Genomic DNA, 23,013 nt, shown 5'->3' with positions numbered 1-23,013 from the left:
TCCTGTTCCCTTTGTCTGATTTCTACTGCAATTAATCTATTATTGTGAGCATTCAAAATTGGTTGTACTTCTTCTCTGATTTCTTTTTTTAATTCATATTTCATATTTTTGAAACATGTCCCTATTCGTGAGTCTAAACGTGTTTCCAAAGTTCCCATCTCTGTTTTGAACTCAGATCCTAACCGAGTTTCCATTGTTCCCATCCGTGTTTCCATTGTTCCTATATCAGTTTTTAATTCAGATCGTAAAGTTCCCATCTCAGTTCTAATTGTTCCTATTCGTGAGTCTAACCGTGTTCCCAAATTTAATATTGCACTCATCAACTGCTCCGTACTAACTTGTTCTAAATTCTTTTCGCCCCTAACATTTCCCGCAAAACCAGTTTCCTTCGTCATAGCTGTAAAGCTATCTGTGTTCGATACTATTCCAGAATCCTCCATCGTTAATCTCGTGTTCTGTGAATTTTCTGATTGAGAAAAATTTTGAAATGGTTCCGTACTACTTTCCCGACTTATTACATTGTTTTCCACTTCATTATCCATCATACTGTTTTCCTCTGTTGGCGAGTTCGCCATGTCAACAATTTCGTCATTCTCACTATTCATCATTTTCGCCTTTTTCATCGACCGCGTAATCATTTACAAAACAAAAAAAAATTCGTCACTGTACGAAAATTACACACAATGACTCTTTATCTCTAACAATACCATTTACATGAAAAGTTTCCCTCAAACACGATTAACGAACAATTGAAATAATTGCACTAAATTGTCAAACCCGTAGACATGACAACAAAAAAAAATAAATTTTGAAAAATACCATTAGAAGAATGCCGATAACCATATCTACACATGCAAAATAGGCTACAATTACTAAACTAGAAATTACTACAACAATACTACTGTCTACTATTTTTACAATCAGAAGAATCCAAGGGACGATCCGAAGCAGCGGTCGCCACGTGCATGGGGGCTTAATTAAATATGATTGAAAATATTTTTAGATTTTTAGTAGCTGTGTGTCCGATTACGCTATGTCTCGTAAACGGTTGGCCCTGACTAGTATTATCACGCTATCTGACTGCAAAGAACAACAACAAAGAATGAAATGAAAATTTTCATAAACACAATTAATTAATTAAGTCCCCAGCAACTATAAAACCTACTAAACCAAACCACAAGTATAACTGTTCTGTATGTGGGAGTGTGACTCAACGTACACATCTGGCACGGTTCTTCTCCAACAAGACAAGAATTTTTGAATACCAATTATACTGACGTGATAAAAGAAAATTAGAAATACGATAATTGCGTAAGGAAAGCAGAATTACACTCTAATACAAGAACACAAGCCAGATGCTTTGTTGACTGAACCTGTAATGATGCATTATTTGAAACATGGAAATAATGAAAAAACACGCAATATTTTACCTTCATATATATTGACGAAATGCACTCTGATCATTACAATATCTTCATTAGAATAACATCTGCTATCTCTCCCATCAAATAACTGGATAAAACATGGAACAAACACTCCTAACTACAACATCTCGACAAGCCTTGCCCACTCGCACATCTCAACACGAACTGACTACTACGAGTTCTTAACAGGCACTGACTTCTACGAGCTCTCTCCAAGCACTGACTTCTACGAGCTCTCGACAAGCACTGTGGAGGCGGCTTAATAATACTCTTTGGCGCAATCTCTGGCGCAGTGGCTCAGTGTAGCCACCTTTCAACATTAAAACAGACGTTGAGCGCCTGCACACTTTGTCAGTCACCCTGGCCAGCTCATCTGACGCATTCTCCTGTGAGAACTTGCAACACTTCAACTCACTACCTCACGTACATTTCAGCTACCTTGATTTCTCGATCTCATAACCATTTTTTGTAAATACATGTATTTATGAAATTTGTCAGTTATTTGTGTTTATGAAATTTTTTTTGTTGATAGGATAAGTAAGAATTATTCGTGTCAAAACATTGTAGTAAATACGCTGACCATGTCAGGGAAGTTTCTATTGTGTAAAGTACGGTAACAATATAGTCGTTGGTAAGATTGGGCGTGTTCGCAGAGGTGAAGTCAGAGAAGTAGTTGCGAAGCATCTGTCTGGAGGAACGGACGTATGTGTTTAAGTGCAAATGCCAGAGTGTTTTGCATCGAAAATGTTGTGATATGTGGCCAGGCAAATTATAATTGATCGAGCAAATATGTTGGCACAGTACATGGTCACAAGAAGATTTTGGAAGCAATGAAGAACATTGTGTGGCCCAAATTTATTCAAGCTGCACATTAATCAAGAAGAGCCTGTCGTCGATAATGGAACTCATAATAAGCACTACTTTGCACCACAGGCAATGCATAGTGAAGTGAGATCCTGCAGTGTTTCGTAGCTGTGCAATTGGCATGCTAGCATCTTAGTAACTTCTTGGAACATTATTCTTCGTTTAGTCAAAGAATGAACTTGTCGAGAGAAACTTAATTGACACTATTCATTAATCATTAGCAGGGTTTTTTCTATCACTTCACCACGATTCCAAGAAAGTTATAAATGCAAAAAATAGTCAAAAGAAGCCAGATGTAATTAAATTTACTGTTTATTTTCAACCGAGTCATTATTGCATCAAAATATAGTAGTACCGACAATTGCTCGTATAGTATTGCACTACTAATGCAGATAATCAGTTGAAATTACAAGTGATTTTAATTGAAATACAGTTTCTATGATAATAATATGGTGGATTTTATGTAGTGAAAGTAGTTTTAGAATTTTATGTTGTATTTTGGAAGTGCTATTATATGCACACGTCAAAATAACACTGCTAGTGAAAAACAGGTATGGTGTTGCGATGAATGAAAGTTTTTACTGCATCTATTTGATAAACCGTCAGCTGTAGAGTAAAAAGCAAAGAATAATAAACAGTTTTTAACACGAAGCATATTTTCAGGCAGACAGCATTCTCGTGAATTGCGCAACATTTAAGGAGTCAACCGCCCCTTACATATGGAGAACAATATATCTTTGCCTCACGCAGCTCGCAGTAGGTACTATCGATAGTCGAGAGCCGAGTGCACCAGAAAGTAGTCAGTGTTGAGACCCCGAAAAAATAAGTTGTTGACTACTAAACGAGCAGGGCGGATTTCGGCAAGACGGCTGACCGCATTTATCATTGTTTAACGGCTCTCTGTGTCACCCAGCGCCGTGGGCGTGACCTCCAGCAAATACAGAAATGGCATTAACTGAGTGACTTGTTGGTATGTTTAAGTGTCCATTTGCGTACCGCGATTACGCGATAACCGCGCCGGACACCAACGATTTGGATTGCAGTGAAGATTGTGCAGATGGTGCTACATGAAGGATATTGGTGTGTGACGATATTAATAGGCGACCTTTGATTTGTTAACCTTTATTATTTTGTCAGATGAAGGGAGAAACTGCCTCATTCGTGCTGTTTAGACAATATATATAGAACCATAACAACAAAGTATGTACCGATTATTGCTACCTGACATTCAAATTGACTTTGTTGGATTTGATACGAAACAACTCTCCGTTCAAATATTAACAGATCAGCCTTTATCAGTTGCACACGGTCAAACTATTCTAAACTGCTATGCTGTTATCCACAAGTCAATAACGCTGAGTTCAAAAAGGGAGTGTTTCATTGTGGCGTTCTATGAAAGGACAGTGTGCATTTTTCGGACAAGTGATAAGAGGAGGAGAATAACAGTACATGGTTCAAGTGTGCTTATCGCGAAAGAACATTGGCAGTATTAAGAAAATCAGCAAAAGTTCAAATGGTAACGAAAACTTCTCATTAGTTTACGTATGTATGAACAATTGAGAAATTTCGTGAAAAACCCTTTGTCGATAAACGGTACTTTGTTATGGTTTTCATTGTGAAAATGCGTAAAAAACTTCGGACACTGTATTACGACGTAATTGCAGGATAATAGAACGATCTAACACCTAATAATTAAAAGCAATTGGCAGTATCGGACGACAGGGACAGTGCGAGGTTAATATTAACGAGAGACACGGGTAGACATTATCGCGACGTAACTGATCGCATATTCATTACAAGCGTGTCAAAGAAGTTTTGTGCTGAGTCTTTACGTACGAAACCGGCTGTAAACCGTTTTAAAATCGCGAAAATTAATGTGGACCCATAATGTTATACGTAGGCAATAATGCGAGTGGCTAACGTTATTGCTGAGTGACGGCACGGAGCCCAGCAGCCGCGTCAAAGAACGTCAGTCAGGAAGAATTCGACACAGCACCAGTTCCAGCCGCGTGAGAGTTTCGACGGCGTAGACATGCTACATCGAGCAGCGACCAACACGCCTCCGAAGCTGACATCTCGTGGAGAAACTACGAAGTATCCTGACCGCAGTGCCACCTGGCCAACGATCAGCGAACTTCGACGACAACGTCTATACAGATTACACTGGGCGGCGGGCAGCCAGCGACGCTTCAGCCAAGTCGCCGCTTATAACGAGCCAATGGCATTGACAGCAGCGGCAGCGACTAGAGGTGGCAAAAAATAACTTAACTGATAGAAATAACCGATTACTGAGAAGTAACGGTTACTGCGATAACCGCTCACCTGATACTGTCAGGTATTTCAATAACTGCCAATAGTGCCTCGCGCCATCTGTTGACCCAAAGATCTTACTACACTCGCACGTCAACTCATCGAAGGAGAGGGATAGACCATTTTGAGGGCGTTCTCTAGGTCATGGAAATAACTGTGGGGCTGCGCGCCATCTGTTCATAGAACTGTGTACTATTTCGTGCGCCATCGCTACTTTCAGCACAAACAGTAAAACGAAGTTAATGTAAGAGTTGTGGCTAACAGTGCTGCAGTACACGCATTGACATGTACGGTCGTTCCCTTGAGCCACCGCCTTATTTGCCAATTTAGTTTTGGGCAGGTAGTACAAATACAGTTACCATAAGGAATTAGAGCGACTGTGGAAATAACTATGAGGTCAGTATTTATCTCCAGTAGTTATTGTTATTCACTCACAGTTCTCGTTTTCTGGAAGTTAACGGCTACCAGTACAGGTAACGTGGAAGTTAGTAACTGCGTTCCCGACTCCAGTTGAAGGTTATAGAACCCGGTGATATTTGCAGAGAGGATAGTTACTGGAATGAACAAATACTTTCATACTGCTATGGAAATAGCCGCTGGCCATCGCAGAGGAGAAAGTATAACATAAAATATTTGAATATAATACTTATTATCCTCATAATTTGTCAGGAGATTGTCAAAATACATGAATATATTACAGTAAACTGGAGTTGCTAATGTTTACAGGATTAATACACTGCCAGAATAAAACATAGTTATGCACGTTTAATAAATTTATCGTATACAGATACCTGATCTTGACTGCTGTGACCAAGTGTTGTCAAAACTGAAACGTAGCAGAATTTTTACTTAAGCTGGTCTGACAGTCCCTGTTGACATATTCATCTGTAGAGCAGAATGAGTTGCCTATCAAGAAGTCTTTCAACTCTCTGTAAACGGTGCTTTATCTCAAACCAAGTTTTTATTGGTTGCTGACTTGCTAGCAATTTATTGAAAGTGTGTGTTCCTGAATATTGGACCCCTTTTTGGACCAAGGTAAGTGATTTTAGGTCTTTATGTAGATTATTGTTTGTATTCCTAGTACTGATATTATGTATTGAGCTGTTGGTTCGAAGTACTTGCAACAAATTTCATTAAGGAATAAATATATTAGGAAGCAGTGGTTGGAATCCGAAGTTCCTTACCGAGCGTGGTGGCGCAGTGGTTGGACACTGGACTCGCATTCGGGAGGACGACGGTTCAATCCCGCGTCCGGGCATCCTGATTTAGGTTTTCCGTGATTTCCCTGAATCACTCCAGGCAAATGCCGGGATGGTTCCTCTGAAAGGGCACGGCCGACTTCCTTCCCCATCCTTCCCTAATCCGATGAGACCGATGACCATGCTGTCTGGTCTCCTTCCCCAAAACCAACCAACCAACCAACCGAAGTTCCTTGAATGGGGTTCTACATGATGTTCTTGAATTTATACCAGAAATGATTTTTATTACACACTTTTATATGCTAAAAACGTTTGCTCGGTTTGATGAGTTACCCCAGAATACGATCCCTTATGGCATAATAGAATGGAAGTATGTAGCTTTTTTATTTTTATATTTATGTCTCCTACATGTGACATCATTCTCACTGCAAATGCAGACTTGTTTAGGTGCTTCAGTAATTCTGTGGTATGTCCTTCCCCACTGAATTAATTACTGAGATGTAATCCCAGAAATTTAACACTGTCAACCTTTTCATACACATGTTGTAGATGGAGAAATCGAGCAGTTTTCCAAATCTCAACGAAAACTTGGATAGCATACAGGAGTAAACGAATCTGTCACATTACATATATTTTTGTATTGTATTACAAGGCCATACACTTATTCTATTAAGTGAAAAGCACAAGAAATTAAGCTTTTAATTCAACCTGCATTATTCAGCTTACATATTACTTCATACTTAAAAATGCATGTTGTTAACATTTAACTCAAACAGTGCTGTGGCGAAGTTCTGCATTTTCTGCTGTGGCTGCGAGGATAATATTTATAATAGCTGCTGATAACCTACATACATATGATATGAAACACTAATAATAGTTCAAATATCAAGTGAAATCTCCCCACAGTTAATTAGCTAAGGTTATGGCACGATTCATAGGACATTTCGCTCTACTAGCGGTTATACTGGTAACTAAACTGATGGATTCCACCTGTGTCATTATTTAACTGTAACCCCATTGGAGTATTCGGTAGTGAAATGTAACTTGAAAGTTATTTGTAACTGTTAAAATAACGGTTTTAAAAATATAACTGGAACTGTGATAATGGTTACTCCAGCTACCAGTTAACACAGCATGCAACAAATATCGAATTCCGTAGCAAGTATTAGCGTTGTGCAATGAGTCAAGACAACCTGCTGGCGCAATAATAATTTAATTAGGCCATCTGCAGAGCATATAATCACGTTTTGTAACGCTACAAGAATTGCATAGCAATTTTTCTTTCCATTTCGGAATTTTCTGGCTCTGCAGTAGTTTGTCTATGTATGCATATATTTTTTATGTTTTCACCAGCAATAGAGAAGCGAATAGATTTTAAGACTTATACTACAGCATTAATTGTTGATTACAGGTTTCATATGTTAATTGGTGGTGTTATTTGATTTTTGATGCTTTGGTGTGATGTGATGAATATTACCATTGCTGTTTAATTCAGGTAAGTTGGTGAAGTGTTTTTATATATCCAGTGCAAACAGGTATTGTTTCTGTTATGAGCTAGTTGAAGTACTGCTGTCATTATTTTGTTTTAATTGTTAGGTGCTCAAGAGTCTTAGGTTACCCAAGGGTTAATTTATAGTGTTGCTTGTATGTAATATATGTAAACAAACATGTCTACTGAAATCAAGCAGGAGATTCTGGCAGTAGATGCTGGGAAGAAGGAGATAGGACAGGAGAATAGATGTGATTCAGGAATCAGTGACTGTGGACTCTCAATAGAAATCCCATTACCTCATTCCACCAATTACCTCAAGAGACCAATTAAACCTGTACTAAACATTGTAGTGGGCAGACAGCAAGATGTACTACTGGCAATGTTAGAAAAGCCTGATGCCAAGATTGAAGCCACCAATTGGAAAATGGAGGATACAACGCAGGAAACCAAGGAACACAGTAAAATGACCCAAGAAAAGACTGAAGCCACTAATTAGGAAATCAGAGCCACCAATCAGAAAATCGAGGAAACCAATAGAAAAACCCAAGAAAAAATTGACACTGTCAACGAGGAAATTCAGATGACACTACAAGAGCATGAAAATTTGAAGAGAGAATTACGGAATTATAAGGAATAGGTGATGAAAGACTGCAAGGAGGGAGAAGGCAGATTCCAGCAGAGGACAAACCTGCTCCAAAAAGATGCAAAGAAGATGGGAGAAGAGATAAGCGAGAAAGCCCATGAAGAGGTTCAAGAAGTTAAAGAAGAATTAGGGGGAAAGATCAAAGAGATAATGCAGAAGCAACAGCAATGTTAAGTAGCTATTAAGGGACTAGGCAACAAACAGACTGAATTAGCTCAAAATATACAAAACGCAATAACAGTGCATCGGGGAGAAGATAATAGGAGGATTGCACAGGACATACAACATTTACAAGGCGAAATCCAACAATTAGAAACGAAAACTGAGGATATTGACAGGAAAATTGGTCATGCAACACTAGCTATAGTAGACGGTAAAGTGATAACATTAATGAGTGGTGATAATCGTCATCCACGAGTTCATGTGGGACAAAAATATAAGCCAAAGGGAGCGCTGCACCTGAAGATTTTTATGAAATGACTGAGAGACATTTTTCCAACACATTTTCGAGACAAAGAGAAAATTCAGTTTGCAATAGATAGAATGGAACGTGAAGCTTTTACATGGGGAGTGAAGAAAATAGCGAAGTCAGTAGTTATGAGCAGTTTGAAGGACAATTTCTAAAGAAGTATTAGTCAAAGAGCCATCAGTGTGGAATACTGGAAAACCCGCTCCATTGCAAGTCTCTTAATAACTGGAGAGATACCTTGAAAGAATTTGCTGTGCATTTATGGGAACTAAATAAATGAAACTTCAGAGTAACCCTTAAATGTTGATATAATGATTTCTGCAACTAAGAGAAGATTAAGCCAGTGGATGTAAGAAACTTTGTGCAGAAGTCTGATTAAAGATAGAGGAGCCCTGATGGAGATATTGGAGCAAAAGAATAATCAAGCAGGTGAGCAGGGCCAAAGAGAAGACAATTACCAACAGAATCAGTTTAATAATCAATCGTTCAACTGAGGAAGACTATCATGGAAGTCGGGGCCATGGAAATGGACATCAGTTCCAAGGCGTTTCCAGAAGAGATGGAAATACAAGGGAATATGAGAGAGAAGGTGGCAGGCAAAGAAATAGTGAGGGCTAAGATCAGGAGGAAATGAGTTCAGCAAACTAGACCGCACTCCTGATGAGGTCCAATTGTAGTCAGGATAATGATGTGTGGACTAGATGTTGATGCCTTAGTTGACACTGGGAGTGAAGTGTGTGCTATGTCTCGAAAGCTATATGAACAGATAATGAATACTAACGCCACCTTACATAGTTTTCACATAAATGGTGTCCGAGTTGCAAATGCTGTAGGTGCAAAAAGTAAGCCCATTAAGGAATAAGCATTGATTGGGTTTGAAGTAGAGGGAAAAGTATATAAAGCGACATTTTTGGTGTTACCATGTCTTAATATGGCAGTTATTTTGGGAACTGACTGGTTAAATGAAGTAGAAGAAATCATAAATGTCGAGGAATGCATAGTGAGTGTAAAAGGATGGGAGGGAGAAACGAGAGAATTGACCTTGGTAGAAAGTAAGAAGTCATAAGAGAGACAAGAGTTCTGACAGGTGAATTTGCGTTATGAGGTGGGGCCTACAGAAGAACAACCAGATGATGAGGAAGTATTGATATCTATGAGGGATTAGCACAAGCGGATCAACCGAGTGAAGATGCTATAGGCAAGAAACTAGAAGATATGACACATTTGGATGAAGAGATTCGGAAGAGGTTAGCAGAGATCTTACATAAGCACGGCAAAGTTTTCTCTCAGCAGCCAGGAATCATGAAAGGGGTAGAATGTAAATTGAAAATTAAGGAACACAAGCCTTTCAAAACAGTACTCCATCCCTCAGGCTAAATGGCAAGCAGTAGAAGAGAAAATACAAAGAATTGTTGAATTTGGGGCTATTGAGAGAACCAAGACCAATATAATAGTCCATTATTTGTGGTAGACAAGAAAGATGGGAAGGTGAGAATAGTTTTGGATGCATGTACAGTAAATAAAATCATTGAACCAGATCAAGAGAAGCCAAAAACGATAGAACAATTAATCCAAAGGTTTTGAGGTGCAAAGATACTTAGTAGCATTGACTTACCCTCCGGGTACTGGCAAATACCTCTGACCCCTGAGTCATGTCAGTATACTGCCTTCATGTAAGCTGACAGAAGTTATCATTTTAGAGTATTGCCATCTACATCTACACCCATACTCCGAAAGACTCCTGACGGTGTGTGGCGGAGGATACCTTAAGTCCTCTATCGGTTCTCCCTTCTATTCCAGTCTCGTATTGTTCATGGAAAGAAAGATTGTCGGTATGCCTCTGTGTGGGCTCTAATCTCTCTGATTTTATCCTCATGGTCTCTTCGCGAGATATACGTAGGAGGGAGCAATATACTGCTTGACTCCTCGGTGAAGGTATGTTCTCGAAACTTCAACAAAAGCATGTATTGAGCTGCTGAGCATCTCTCGTGCAGAGTCTTCAACTGGAGTTTATCTATCATCTCCGTAACGCTTTCGCAGTTACTAAATGATCCTGTAATGAAGTGCGCTGCTCTCCATTGGATCTTCTGTATCTCTTTTATCAACCCTATCTCGAACGGATCCCACACTGGTGAGCAGCATTCAAGCAGTGGGCAAACAAGTGGACTGTAATCTACTTCCTTTGTTTTTTGACTGCATTTCCTTAGGATTCTTCCAATGAATCTCAGCCTGGCATCTGCTTTACTGACAATTAATTTTATATGGTCATTCCATTTTAAATCACTCCTAATGCCTACTCCCATATAAACTATGAAATTAACTGCTTCCAGTTGCTGACCTGCTATATTGTAGCTAAATGATAAAGGATCTTTCTATTTATTTGCAGCACATTACACTTGTCTACATTTACATTCAATTGCCATTCCCTGCACCATGTGTGAATTTGCTGCAGATCCGCCAGCATTTCAGTAGAATTTTTCATTGTTACAACCTCTCAGTATACTACAGCATTATCCACAAAAAGCCTCAGTGAACTTCTGATGTTACCCACAAGGTCATTAATATAGATTGTGAATAGCAACGGTCCTACGACACTCCCCTGTGGCACAAATGAAATCACTTACTTCAGAAGACTTACTTCCACTGAGAATGACATGCTGTTTTCTGTTATCTAGGAACTCTTCAATCCAATCTCACAATTGGTCTGATAGTCCATATGCTCTTACTTTGTTCATTAAATGACTGAATGACTGTGGGGAACTGTATGAAACGCCTTGCAGAAGGCAAGAAACATGGAATCTACCTGGGAATCCGTATCTATGGCCCTCTGAGTCTTGTGGACAAATAGGGTGAACTGGGTTTCACACAATCGCCTTTTTCGAAACCCATGCTGATTCCTACAGAGTAAATTTCTAGTCTCCAGAAAAGTCATTATAATCGAAGATAATTCGTGTTCTAAAATTCTTCAACTGATTGACGTTAGAGATATAGGTCTATAGTTCTGCACATCTGTTCGATGTCCCTTCTTGAAAACGGGATGACCTGTGCCCTTTTCCAATCTTTTGGAACGCTGTGGTCTTCAAGAAACCTACGGTACAGCGTTGCAAGAAGGAGGGGGGGGGGGGGGGGTGGCGCAAGTTCCTTCACGTACTCTGAGCAAAATCGAACTGGTATCCCAGCAGGTCTAGTGGCCTTTCCTCTTTTGAGCGATTTTAATTGTTTTTCTATCCATCTGTCATCTATTTCAGTATCTACCATTTTGTCGTCTGTGCGACAATCTACAGAAGGAACTACAGTGCAGTCTTCCTCTGTGAAACAGCTTTGTAAAAAGACATTTAGTATTTAGGCCTTTAGTCTGTCATCCTCTGTTTCGGCACAATTTTGGTCACACAGTGTCTGGAAAAAATGAAAGAGGAAGCCGTCTGATAGAATTTTGCACAGAGCATAACTTAATCATAACTAATACTTGGTTCAAGAATCATAAAAGAAGGTTGTATACATGGAAGAAGCCTGGAGATACTAGAAGGTATCAGATAGATTATATAATGGTAAGACAGAGATTTAGGAACCAGGTTTTAAATTGTAAGACATTTCCAGGGGCAGATGTGGACTCTGACCACAATCTATTCGTTATGAACTGCAGATTAAAAGTGAAGAAACTGCAAAAAGGTGGGAATTTAAGGAGATGGTACATGGATAAACTGACTAAACCAGAGGTGTAGACAGTTTCAGACAGAGTATTAGAGAACAATTGACAAGAACGGAGGAAAGAAATACAGTAGAGGAAGAATGGGTAGCTTTGAGGGATGAAGTTGTGAAGGCAGCAGAGGATCAAGTAGGTCAAAAGACGAAGGCTACTAGAAATCCTTGGGTACCAGAAGAAATATTGAATTTAATTGATGAAAGGAATATAAACTTCTCATAAATGAGATCGACAGGAAGTGCAACATGGCTAACCAGGGATGGCTAGAGGACTAATGTAAAGATGTAGAGGCTGATCTCACTGGGGGTAAGATAGATACTGCCTACAGGAAAATTAAACAGACCTTTGGAGAAAAGAGAGCCAGTTGTATCAATATCAAGAGCTCAGATGGAAACCCAGTTATAAGCAAGGAAGGGAAACCAGAAAGGTGGAAGGAGTATATAGAGAGTCTATACAACGGCGATGTACTTGAGGACAATATTATGGAAATGGAAGAGGATGTAGATGAAGATGAAATGGGAGATATGATACTGCGTGAAGAGTTTGACAGAGCACTGAAAAAACCTAAGTCCAAATAAGGCCCTGGGAGTAGACAACATTCCATTAGAACTACTGACGGCCTTGGGAGAGCCAGTCATGACAAAACTCTACCATCTGGTGAGCAAGATGTATGAGACAGGCGAAATACCCTCATATTGCAAGAAAAATACAATAATTCCGATCCCAAAGAAAGCAGGTGTTGACAGATGTGAAAATTACCGAACGAACAGTTTAATAAGCCACAAGTGCAAAATACTAACTCGAATTCTTTACAGATGAATGGAAAAACTGGTAGAAGCCGACCTCGGGGAAGATCAGTTTGGATTCCGTAGAAATATTGGAACACGTGAGGCAATACTGACTCTATGACTTATCTGAGAAGAAAGATTAAGGAAAGGCAAACCTATGTTTATAGCATTTGTAGATTTAGAGAAAGCTTTTGACAATGTTGAGTGGAATACTCTCTTTCAAATTCTAAAGGTGGCAGGTATAAAATTCAGGGAGCGAAAGGCTATTTACAATTTGTACAGAAACCATGTGGCAGTTATAAGAATCGAGGGGAAGCAGTGGTTGGGAAGGGAGTGAGACAGGGTTGTAGCCTCTCCCCAATGTTATTCAATCTGTATATTGAGCAAGCAGTAAAGAAAACAAAAGAAAAATTCGGAGTAGGTATTAAAATCCATGGAGAAGAAATAAAAACCTTCAGGTTCGCCGATGACATTGTAATTCTGTCGGAGACAGCAAAGGACTTGGAAGAGCAGTTGAACGGAATGGACAGTGTCTTGAAAGGAGGATATAAGATGAACATCAACAAAAGCAAAACGAGGATAATGGAATGTAGTCGAATTAAGTTGGATGATGCTGAGGGAATTAGATTAGGAAATGAGACACTTAAAGTAGTAAAGGAGTTTTGCTATTTGGGAAGCAAAATAACTGATGATGGTCGAAGTAGAAAGGATATAAAATGTAGACTGTCAATGGCAAAGAAAGTGTTTCTGAAGAAGAGAATTTGTTAACATTATAGATTTAAGTGTCAGGAAGTCGTTTCTGAAAGTATTTGTATGGAGTGTAGCCATGTATGGAAGTGAAACTTGGACGATAAATAGATTGGACAAGAAGAGAATAGAAGCTTTTGAAATGTGATACTACAGAAGAATGCTGAAGATTAGATGGGTAGATCACATAACTAATGAGGAGGTATTGAATAGAATTAGGGAGAAGAGGAGTTTGTGGCACAACTTGACAAGAAGAAGTGACCTGTTGGTAAGACATGTTCTGAGGCATAAAGGGATGACAAATATAGCATTGGAGGGCAGCCTGGAGGGTAAAATGGTAGAGGGAGGCCAAGAGATGAATACACTAAGCAGATTCAGAAGGATGTAGGTTGCAGTAAGTACTGGGAGATGAAGAAGCTTGCAGAGGATAGAGCAGCATGGAGAGCTGCATCAAACCCCTCTCAGAACTAAAGACCACAACAACAACAACAACAGTGTCTGGACATTTTGTTTTGATCCACCTACCGCTTTGACATAAGACCAAAATTTCTTAGGATTTTCTGCCAAGTCAATACGTAGAACTTTACTTTCGAATTCATTGAACGCCTCTCGCATAGCACTCCTCACACTACATTTCGCTTCGTGTAATTTTTGTTTGTCTGCGAGTCTTTGGCTATGTTTATGTCTGCAGTGAAGTTCCCTTTGCTTCTGTAGCAGTTTTCTAATTAGGTTGTTGTACCATTGTGGCTCTTTTCCATCTTTTACGATCTTGCTTGGCACATACTCATCTTATGCATATTGTACGATGGTTTGAACGTTGTCCACTGATCCTCAAACTATCTGTACTTGAGATAAAACTTTTGTGTTGAGCCGTCAAGTAGTCTGAAATCTGCTTTTCGTCACTTTTACTAAACAGAAAAATCTTCCTACCTTTTTTAATATTTCTATTTACGGCTGAAATCACCTATGCTGAAACCGCTTTATGATCGCTGTTTCCCTTTTCTGCGTTAACTGTTTCAAATAGTTCGGGTCTGTTTGTCACCAGAAGATCTAATCTGTTATCACCACGAGTCAGCTCTCTGTTAACGGCTCAAGGTAGTTTTCAGATAATGCACTTAAAAAAATTTCACTAGATTCTTTGTCCTTGCCACCCGTTATAAACGTTTGAGTCTCCTAATCCATATCCAGTAAATTAAAATCTCCACTGGAAACTATAACATGGTCGGGAAATCTACTCCAAATATTTTCCAAATTTTCCTTCAGGTGTTCTGCCACAACAGCTGCTGAGCCAGAGTGTCTATGGAAATATCCAATTAGCATGTTTGAGCCTACTTTAACCATCACCTTCACCTAAATTATTTCACATTTCGGATCTTCGTCGATTTCTTTCGATACTATTGCACTTTCTATCTCTATAAACATGCCTCCCCCTTCACTGTCCAGGCTTTCTCTGCGGTATACATTCCAAGCCATTTGGGTTTAATGTATCGGGCTTGAAATTCATTAGAGTATTGGACAAGATTTTGGGTGACGAATTACTTAAGAAGTTTACTGTTTACGTAGATGATATATTAAATGCTACTGAGACATGGGAAGAACATTTAGAGACACTTGAGGGAAAGCTGGGGTAACAGCATACTTCGATAAGTCAGGATTCGGTAAATCCCAGATAAAATTCTTGGCTTCATAATTACAGAAGAGGGTATTTACCCTGACCCAAGTAAATTCGATAGAATTAGGCAATATTCAGTTGTTCGTAACAAAAGGCAACTGAGAGGATTCTTCGGCGTCTGTGAGTTCTATCGAAAATTCCTGAAAGAACCTGTACTCGCTGCTCCCAAATTGAGAACACTTACTAAAGCCAAAATGACCTGGCACTGGAATGATGAATGTCAAGAAGAATTTGAAAGGATTAAAGAAGCGTTGTGTAATGCAGATATATTATGCGATACTGATTACTCTAGAGACTTTTATTTGGTTGTGGGTAGCTCAGATTATGGACTACATTTAAACCAGATCGAGAAAGGAGAGACCGAGGTTATAAAGACTATAGCCTTTGGTAGCAGAAGCTTGAATGCATGGGAAAGGAGATACAGCATTACGGAGGAAGCGGCACTCTCTATTGTGTGGGGTTTTAAGCGATGTCGTTATTATCTAGGAGGACGATATGTAAAGGTGGTCACGGACCACAAAGCCCTAACGTTCTTAATCACAAGTAAACTGAAACACAGCCGCTTGATAAGCTTGCATTGCAAGATCATGACTGCAAAGTGATATACAAGCCTGGTAAATCATGTACCATACCTAATGCATTACCAAGGCAGCCACTCGATTCTTGGGGACCACGTGTGAGCGAACCAGAAGGCGGAGAAGTTCAGGTAAATTTAATGAAGGGAGTACAGGATTAAGGTTTATGAAGAGGTTCTTGAGGAACATACGTAGAGAGCAGAAACAGGACGAAAAAACTGAAATTAATCAAGAATAAGTATAGATGTGCTGGTAAAGAAAAGAATAGGACATACTGTTATATCCACCAGGGAATACAAGGGGAACAGAGAGGATGAAGAGAGCTGGAGACTATGTATACCAGAGCGTATAATAGACAAGTTAATCTGGTACACACATCATAGCAATGCCCATTATGGTCCTAAGAAATGCCTTGAGAAACTGAAAATGGACAGCATCTTCAACAAAATGGGAAGGCATATAGGGCTACGCAAGTTGCTGAGCGCTTGTGACACCTGTCAGAAAACTAAAACTACCACTGTTCAACATATAGGTTACTTGCATCCAGTCATACCAGAACCTATTAGCGACATCGTGGCATTGGACCTGTTCAGTACGTTGCCTGTGGCAAAAGAAAATTACACCCGAATTCTAGTTGCAGAAGAATTAGTATCTAAATTTGTGAAGTTTTCTCCATCGAAGAAAGCAACCAGCAAGGTCATCATTTATAAGTTTGATAAAAGATTACTTTAGCAATGTATGTACTCTGAAACGAATCCTAAATCATAATGGATCCCAATTCTGATCCAAGAGGCGGAGGGAAATGATGAATAGGTATCAAATAGAACAGATCGCCATCTATAGATTCAAACTGGCCTCGAACTGGGCCAAATGGATGATGGAGTTAAATCGTTTGTCTCTGACCTATTGTCACAAGAAACACGGTACTTGGAAGGAATACCTTGAAGAACTCGAGTGTATTTGGAACCACCTAATGCATGATTCGACAGGATTTGCACCATGCGAAATCTTACTTAATCAGGAACCTGACTGTTTCTCGTGAGTTGGTTGAATATCCACACGGAGATAACCTAACTTGGGAGAGGAAATTTGAACTAGCAGAAATGAACCATGAGGGAAAAGGTGAAAAGGAGACAGGAAAGACATGATAAATTGGTGAAACCTGTGACCTACAGGCTAGGAGACCTAGTGTTCATGAAAGTGCATGCTAAATCAAAGAAGATAGATTCTGAAATACATAAATTTAACCATGTATATGAATGACCATATAGAATTATCAAGATCGAACACCCCAATACTGTGGAGTTGGAATATGCTCAAACCAATGGAGTGCATGGCAAGGAACATACTGAAAATATAAAGAGACACTATCCGTGTGAAGATTGGGGCAACCTGGAGGAGAGAAGTAATCAGGACGATGAAGTAGGGCCTAGACAGGCACAAATATAAGTGTGTATGGATAATTTTGGCTATTATGCGTGTTTGGAGAATAAAGATCTTAAGAACTGATGTTCAAGTATCAGTTGTTGTCTTTTATTTACTATATTTGTATCTATACTGGATTATGGGTTTTCATGATGTGAAAAGACTTAACCATATCTAAGGGTGGATTTTGTCAAGTTGCTGTTTTGTCTTTGATGCACAATATTCAGGTGATTTCAATGACATTACAGTCATTTACTAAAATTTTGCTCATTTTTGGAGCTGGCGACCGTTTCATTCTGCAATTTAAATTCATTCAAACCATATTATACCATTTAAAATTATGGCTAACTACAAAGACATTTTAATTTATTACCATTTTTTTACATTTCGATCATTGTTTACATAGTAATAAACACTCTTGCAATAGCAATCAGATTGTACCTGTCTGTACTCTATCGCTAAGCATTGATCATCGTATTCGATACCTCGTTTCCACCAACAGTGGAATCTTATATGCGTATGTCAGAATTAAAACTGATCGAGTGTAACATCAAGCACCAGCACATCAGTCTAGAATGATACAGAAGAGAGGGCTGAGACGACATCAGCCATAGCACGCTCACTAGGATGACACAGTGACAGGAGCAGCCCCTACATGAAGAGAGTATAAGCGCCACTCTGCGTAGCGACAGCCTCACTAGAAGACGGGCCGTGATCCAAACGATTAGCCGTGACTTGTGATCTACACAAATTGCTTGCATGCGAATTGAAAATAATCAATGTCCTTCGATATATATACGTGTCGCCAATTGGTTGCGACACCTATTTGTGACAAAGGCAAAGTTAAGTACTGTCAATTTAATTTACTGTAGTAAACTCCATTAATAAGATTTGCTTGAGTTGATGTCTAGGTATCCGAGAAAACAGCTTCCTAGGCACCCTGTATTAGACGAATGGGTGGACACGATAGAAACCTTACATGCACAGTAAAGTATAGATACGTTATAAGCTGACGCATCACATACAGCGCTGTCAGCTGCTGTTGTGCTGCTTCTGCGTTCCACCTTCACACACTGCCCATGTGACAGTGGCCGCACCATGGCATTGCTGACTGTATTGCTGTATGGAGGCATCAGTCAATAAATAAAGTGCAGATTGCTTGTGTGTTGGTAACTCTGTAAGTAGGCTGTTTAGGTTTTTATGTTGGTAAGTCGATGTAGCGCTCTGTATGAAAATCACTGACTGTGCTGTGTGCAGCCTGTGGCTGGTTTGCATTGTTGGAATTTGCTATTGTAGTGTTGGGCAGTTGGCTGTTAACAGCGCGTAGCGTTGCGCAGTTGGAGGTGAGACGCCAGCAGTGGTGGATGTGGGAAGTGAGATGGCGGAGTTTTGAGAGCAGATGATCTGGACGTGTGTCCATCAGAGAGAGTAAATTTGTAAGACTGGATGTCATGAACTGATATATATATATCATGACTTTTGAACACTATAAAGGTAAATACATTGTTTGTTCTCTATCAAAATCTTTCATTTGCTAACTATGTCTATCAGTAGTTAGAATAATATAGCCAGCTGGCAGTATTGGTGCACGATGTATTGTAGTAGTTTGAGTAACGAAGATTTTTGTGAGGTAAGTCATTCATGAAAGGTATAGGTTATTGTTAGTCAGGGCCATTCTTTTGTAGGGATTTTTGAAAGTCAGATTGCGTTGCGCTAAAAATATTGTGTGTCAGTTTAGGCACAGTCATTTATAATTTTTCTAAGGGGACGTTTCATATGTCATCCCTTAGCTGAGGATACCTCACTGGAATCTTCTGATTTTTTCTTGTAGTTTGTGTAATTAGTGTAGCATTTCTTTATTGCTAGCGCGTAATTATAGAGAGAAGTTCCTTTGTAGTTGTAGTTTTTCATCGTTTTACAATAAAACAGTTGTGGCTTGCATGTAGATTTGCACCAAGTATTTCGCAGCTGCGCTTGCAATTAACGAGATATTATTTTCAGTGCTATGCTAATGTCTTTTCTTGTTTTTGCTCTTCAAATTATGCTTTTCTTGTTATCGTGTGAAATACGTGATAATTATGGCGTGTGAAAAACGTAACACTAGGCTCCAAAGTAAATTAAGAAATGACAGTGAAGACGAGAGTAGTGTGTTAGCGCCACCGTGTAATGAATTAACAAATATTCAGAATGGTAATTTGGTAACTGTGCATAGGAAAATGGACCAGGTAATAAATAATGGTGTAGACAGTGAAACAATTAGTGAACAGGGAAGAATTGTCAATCGATCGGTCGGCAACAGCTCACCTCCAACTGCGCAACGCTACACGCTGTTAACAGCCAACTGCCCAACCCTACAATAGCAAATTCCAACAATGCAAACCAGCCACAGGCTGCACACAGCACAGTCAGTAATTTTCATGTAGAGCGCTACATGGCGTTACCAACATAAAACCCTAAACAGCCTTCTTACAACTCGACGACCGCCACAGTACTGGAGAAAACATCAGACATGCAGCACTGTAGCTAGAAGTTGTCACCTGGTGACAAAACATATTTTTGGTCATTTTTGGCACTGAACAGACTTCGAGGAAATTAGGAAGGTTTCAAAAGTTTCGGGACACCACCCATAAGCTGCTAGGTTCTAGTAGAACAAAGACTAGTTAGGAAATTGTTTGGTAAGTCACCTGGCAACAATGAGGATTGCTGTGTTCCTGAAGACATTCCAGCTGGAGAAGATGCCGAGGAAGCCCCTCCTGTCTGTCTTGCTCTTGCCCACGGTCTGGATCACCTGCAAGGCGAACGGAGGCACCGTGGAGCCGTTGGTGGCTGCTATGCGACGCACAACGGCCAGCGCCTCCTGGTCGCGACCCCTGCACGCCAGCCATCGTGGAGACTCGGGGAACCAACTGTCACAAAAAAAGTACAAGTCTCCTGTAAGTAGTGGTAGTAGTCCTAGTAGTTGTAGTAGTGGAACATTTGTCCACTGATCAGTTTTACTACAATATTAGAGCTGTCAGCTTAATACAAAGAAAACACACAATGAAAACTTTACTTATACATTCGGACATTTAAACAGTTACATTTCGAGCTTAATTTATCGATTGTGCACATTGTTCTTTAGTATTTCAGTATGTTCATACTCGAAACAAATTAAGCTTAACAGGAAAACGAATGTTCCATTATGACACATACACACACACACACACACACACACACACACACACACACACACACACACAGATTCCAAATCGCCTTACAATTTTCGTTACTCCTATGCACTTCAATCTTTGAATCTCTATAACTCTGAAAAACTGAGTAGATATTCCTGAGTAATAAAATGTATATTCAGATGAGGAAGTAGTGATGGGAACAACTGAATCAAAGGAATCGATTCAATTGGTTGTTGGAAAACGATGCATTCCATTTTGAGTGTGAACATTCCATTGTTATGCCACTATTTAACCCTTATTGTTGACTCCACTCTGTTATCACTTGTCACCGTTGTCGTCATTCCGACATCTGATTTTTATTGAGTGCATTGACTAACTATTAGTTTGGCTCTTCATCCACTTTTATGAAGAGGCATTTTCTTAATAGTGAACTCTGTGTTTGGATCAGAATTCCGAAATGCTCAGTGGTGTGAGGATGGAATAAACCTTATGACTGATTAGAAAATGATCCTCAAGGCCAACTCAATGAGATTTAAAGTCTCTGCAAAAATGATTCATAATCTGAATCTATACTAATTAAAGAAATACAAAGAAAATTAACAAATATTTCTCGCAAAAAAAGCTTCCAACAATTGACATTATATGTTTTATGTTCACGTCACCTCAGCATGTACCAAAATAGGATGATTGGCGATTGGTGCAAACCAGAGGAAATAGAGTTTCAGTAAATTTAAATAAAAAAGTGATTGTTCATTTAGTTCAACACAAATTTATCTTGTACCACCAGTCATTAACCAATTAAAACCAACTAAACATCCATATTTAATACCAGAAGGACGAAAGATGCATATTTAAGTAAATGAATACATAAATTTTAAAAATGCTTCATTTTAAGAAATACACTTTTTATTCAGCTTTCCTCGAGATAAATTACATTATTTTTCTCTAAAGAAGTTGGCAAAACTAGTTGTGATTCATGTATAACCGAAAAGACTGAAAGAGTATGCACATGAAATCTCTCAAACCCAGAGACAGAGTGAAAACATTAATATGGCCGATGTAACCATCAGAGACTTGCCAGTCGGCTGTCTCACATTAAGCAAAACAACTCAGAGTGAGAACACTGATACAGCTTACAAGGTCGCAGAGACTACATTCAATTATTGGTTGTTTCATTTGACTGAAAAAAAACGACTGAACAAAAAAAGTAGACTGGGCAATCGGTTGTTAAAACCAGTTGGTTGTCCCCTCACTGTGAGGAAGAAGATCTACATGCAAGATTTTCCAGTAAGAATGCGTATTGTAGCAAGTATATTGTAGAATGAAGTGGCTTTTGTATTATAAATATGTGTTACATTTTTACAAACGATTGTTCTATGTTCTCTAAGTAACCCATTAAGGTATAACAGGAATTATTTAACAAATGATCTATAAGTTTCATACGAAAATTGTTAAAGTTAAATGTGGCTCTTGTCCTGTGATGATAGACAGATTGTTGGTGTGATAATTACTAAAATTTTCCTCAGTGTGCATAATAATAGGTTTGAAGCGATCATGTTCAGCAATCAGAAGAACACACACATCACGCTAGTGACTGATATGCTACCGGAACGTTGCAGACAGTTTAAGATAATCTCATGTTTTGTCTGTTGTACGGATCGACAGATTGACAGAACCGATCGACAAACGGCCACCAAAACAGTGGAATAGAGCTGACGGAACTTGAGAAATCGAGAAATCGGAGTCTAAACCTGTCAGGGCCAATAAAAAGCAGAGTACTCAACATAGCGCAGCTTGCCTTTGCTGCTGGAAACCTTGTCGGTAAGCGCCCCAGTCGGAATTGACGTGTGGAACAAACACATACTCACAGAGGCCCACAATCGGATCAGATACTCACTGGGCTGGACACCGCCTGCCAACGTGTGTTTAATCCGATGGGACGGTGAACCAGTGAGTGACGTTAGATTCCCAACCCTCTGGGGCCAGGCGGAACATTCCTCCAGGGCAGTTTTAGCCCATCAAACACAACTTTCACACTTGTTGCCTAGGCGCAGCACATCTACATCAGACAAACGATACTTGAAATCATATGGACTAGATAGTGTGACTGCATTTCGGTCACATTGCTGTCTGTAACATAAATATTTCTTTTAAATTACAATTAAAGGGTTTTTACCCATTACAATTTGTGGAATAATTACAAAATGTTAAATTTTTATGTTTTATGTTGAAAGGACAGGGACCAGAGCGACCATATTTACCGAAGACCAGTGGCTGCTAGAAGACACTATTTTCGACCACTATTAATGTAAATATAAAAAGAAAGATAAGAAAAAGTTGTATGGATTGAACTTGTACGATCACCTTTTGGTGTTGCAGTTCATCTTATTCCCGTGCTTGCTAAGAAAGTTGGATGACGAATTCCTCTTTTGTTTTACCCAGACATGTTTCAGCACTTTTTGTGCTATCTTCAGCGGATTACTTTATTTCCTTTCTCACATGAAGCTATTGAACGTTAATGTTTGTAGCAGT

At 39.3% G+C, this 23,013-nt stretch overlaps 1 protein-coding gene across 1 annotated transcript in view; it reads right to left on the bottom strand.

Moving 5' to 3' along the window:
* Positions 1 to 23,013, bottom strand: part of LOC126473678 (solute carrier family 22 member 7-like) — a 98,504-nt gene that overhangs the window by 20,076 nt on the left and 55,415 nt on the right. Inside the window, exon 6 of the mRNA XM_050100913.1 lies at positions 19,996 to 20,217. Within this exon, the coding sequence (XP_049956870.1) occupies positions 19,996 to 20,217 (222 nt within the window). The remainder of the gene's footprint in view (positions 1 to 19,995; positions 20,218 to 23,013) is intronic.

Source organism: Schistocerca serialis, chromosome 4 (assembly GCF_023864345.2).
Source record: "Schistocerca serialis cubense isolate TAMUIC-IGC-003099 chromosome 4, iqSchSeri2.2, whole genome shotgun sequence".
In the NCBI taxonomy this organism is placed as follows: Eukaryota; Metazoa; Arthropoda; class Insecta; order Orthoptera; family Acrididae; genus Schistocerca; species Schistocerca serialis.
The sequence above is the reverse complement of the archived record's forward strand: the minus strand, read 5'-3'. Positions and strand labels throughout refer to the sequence as shown.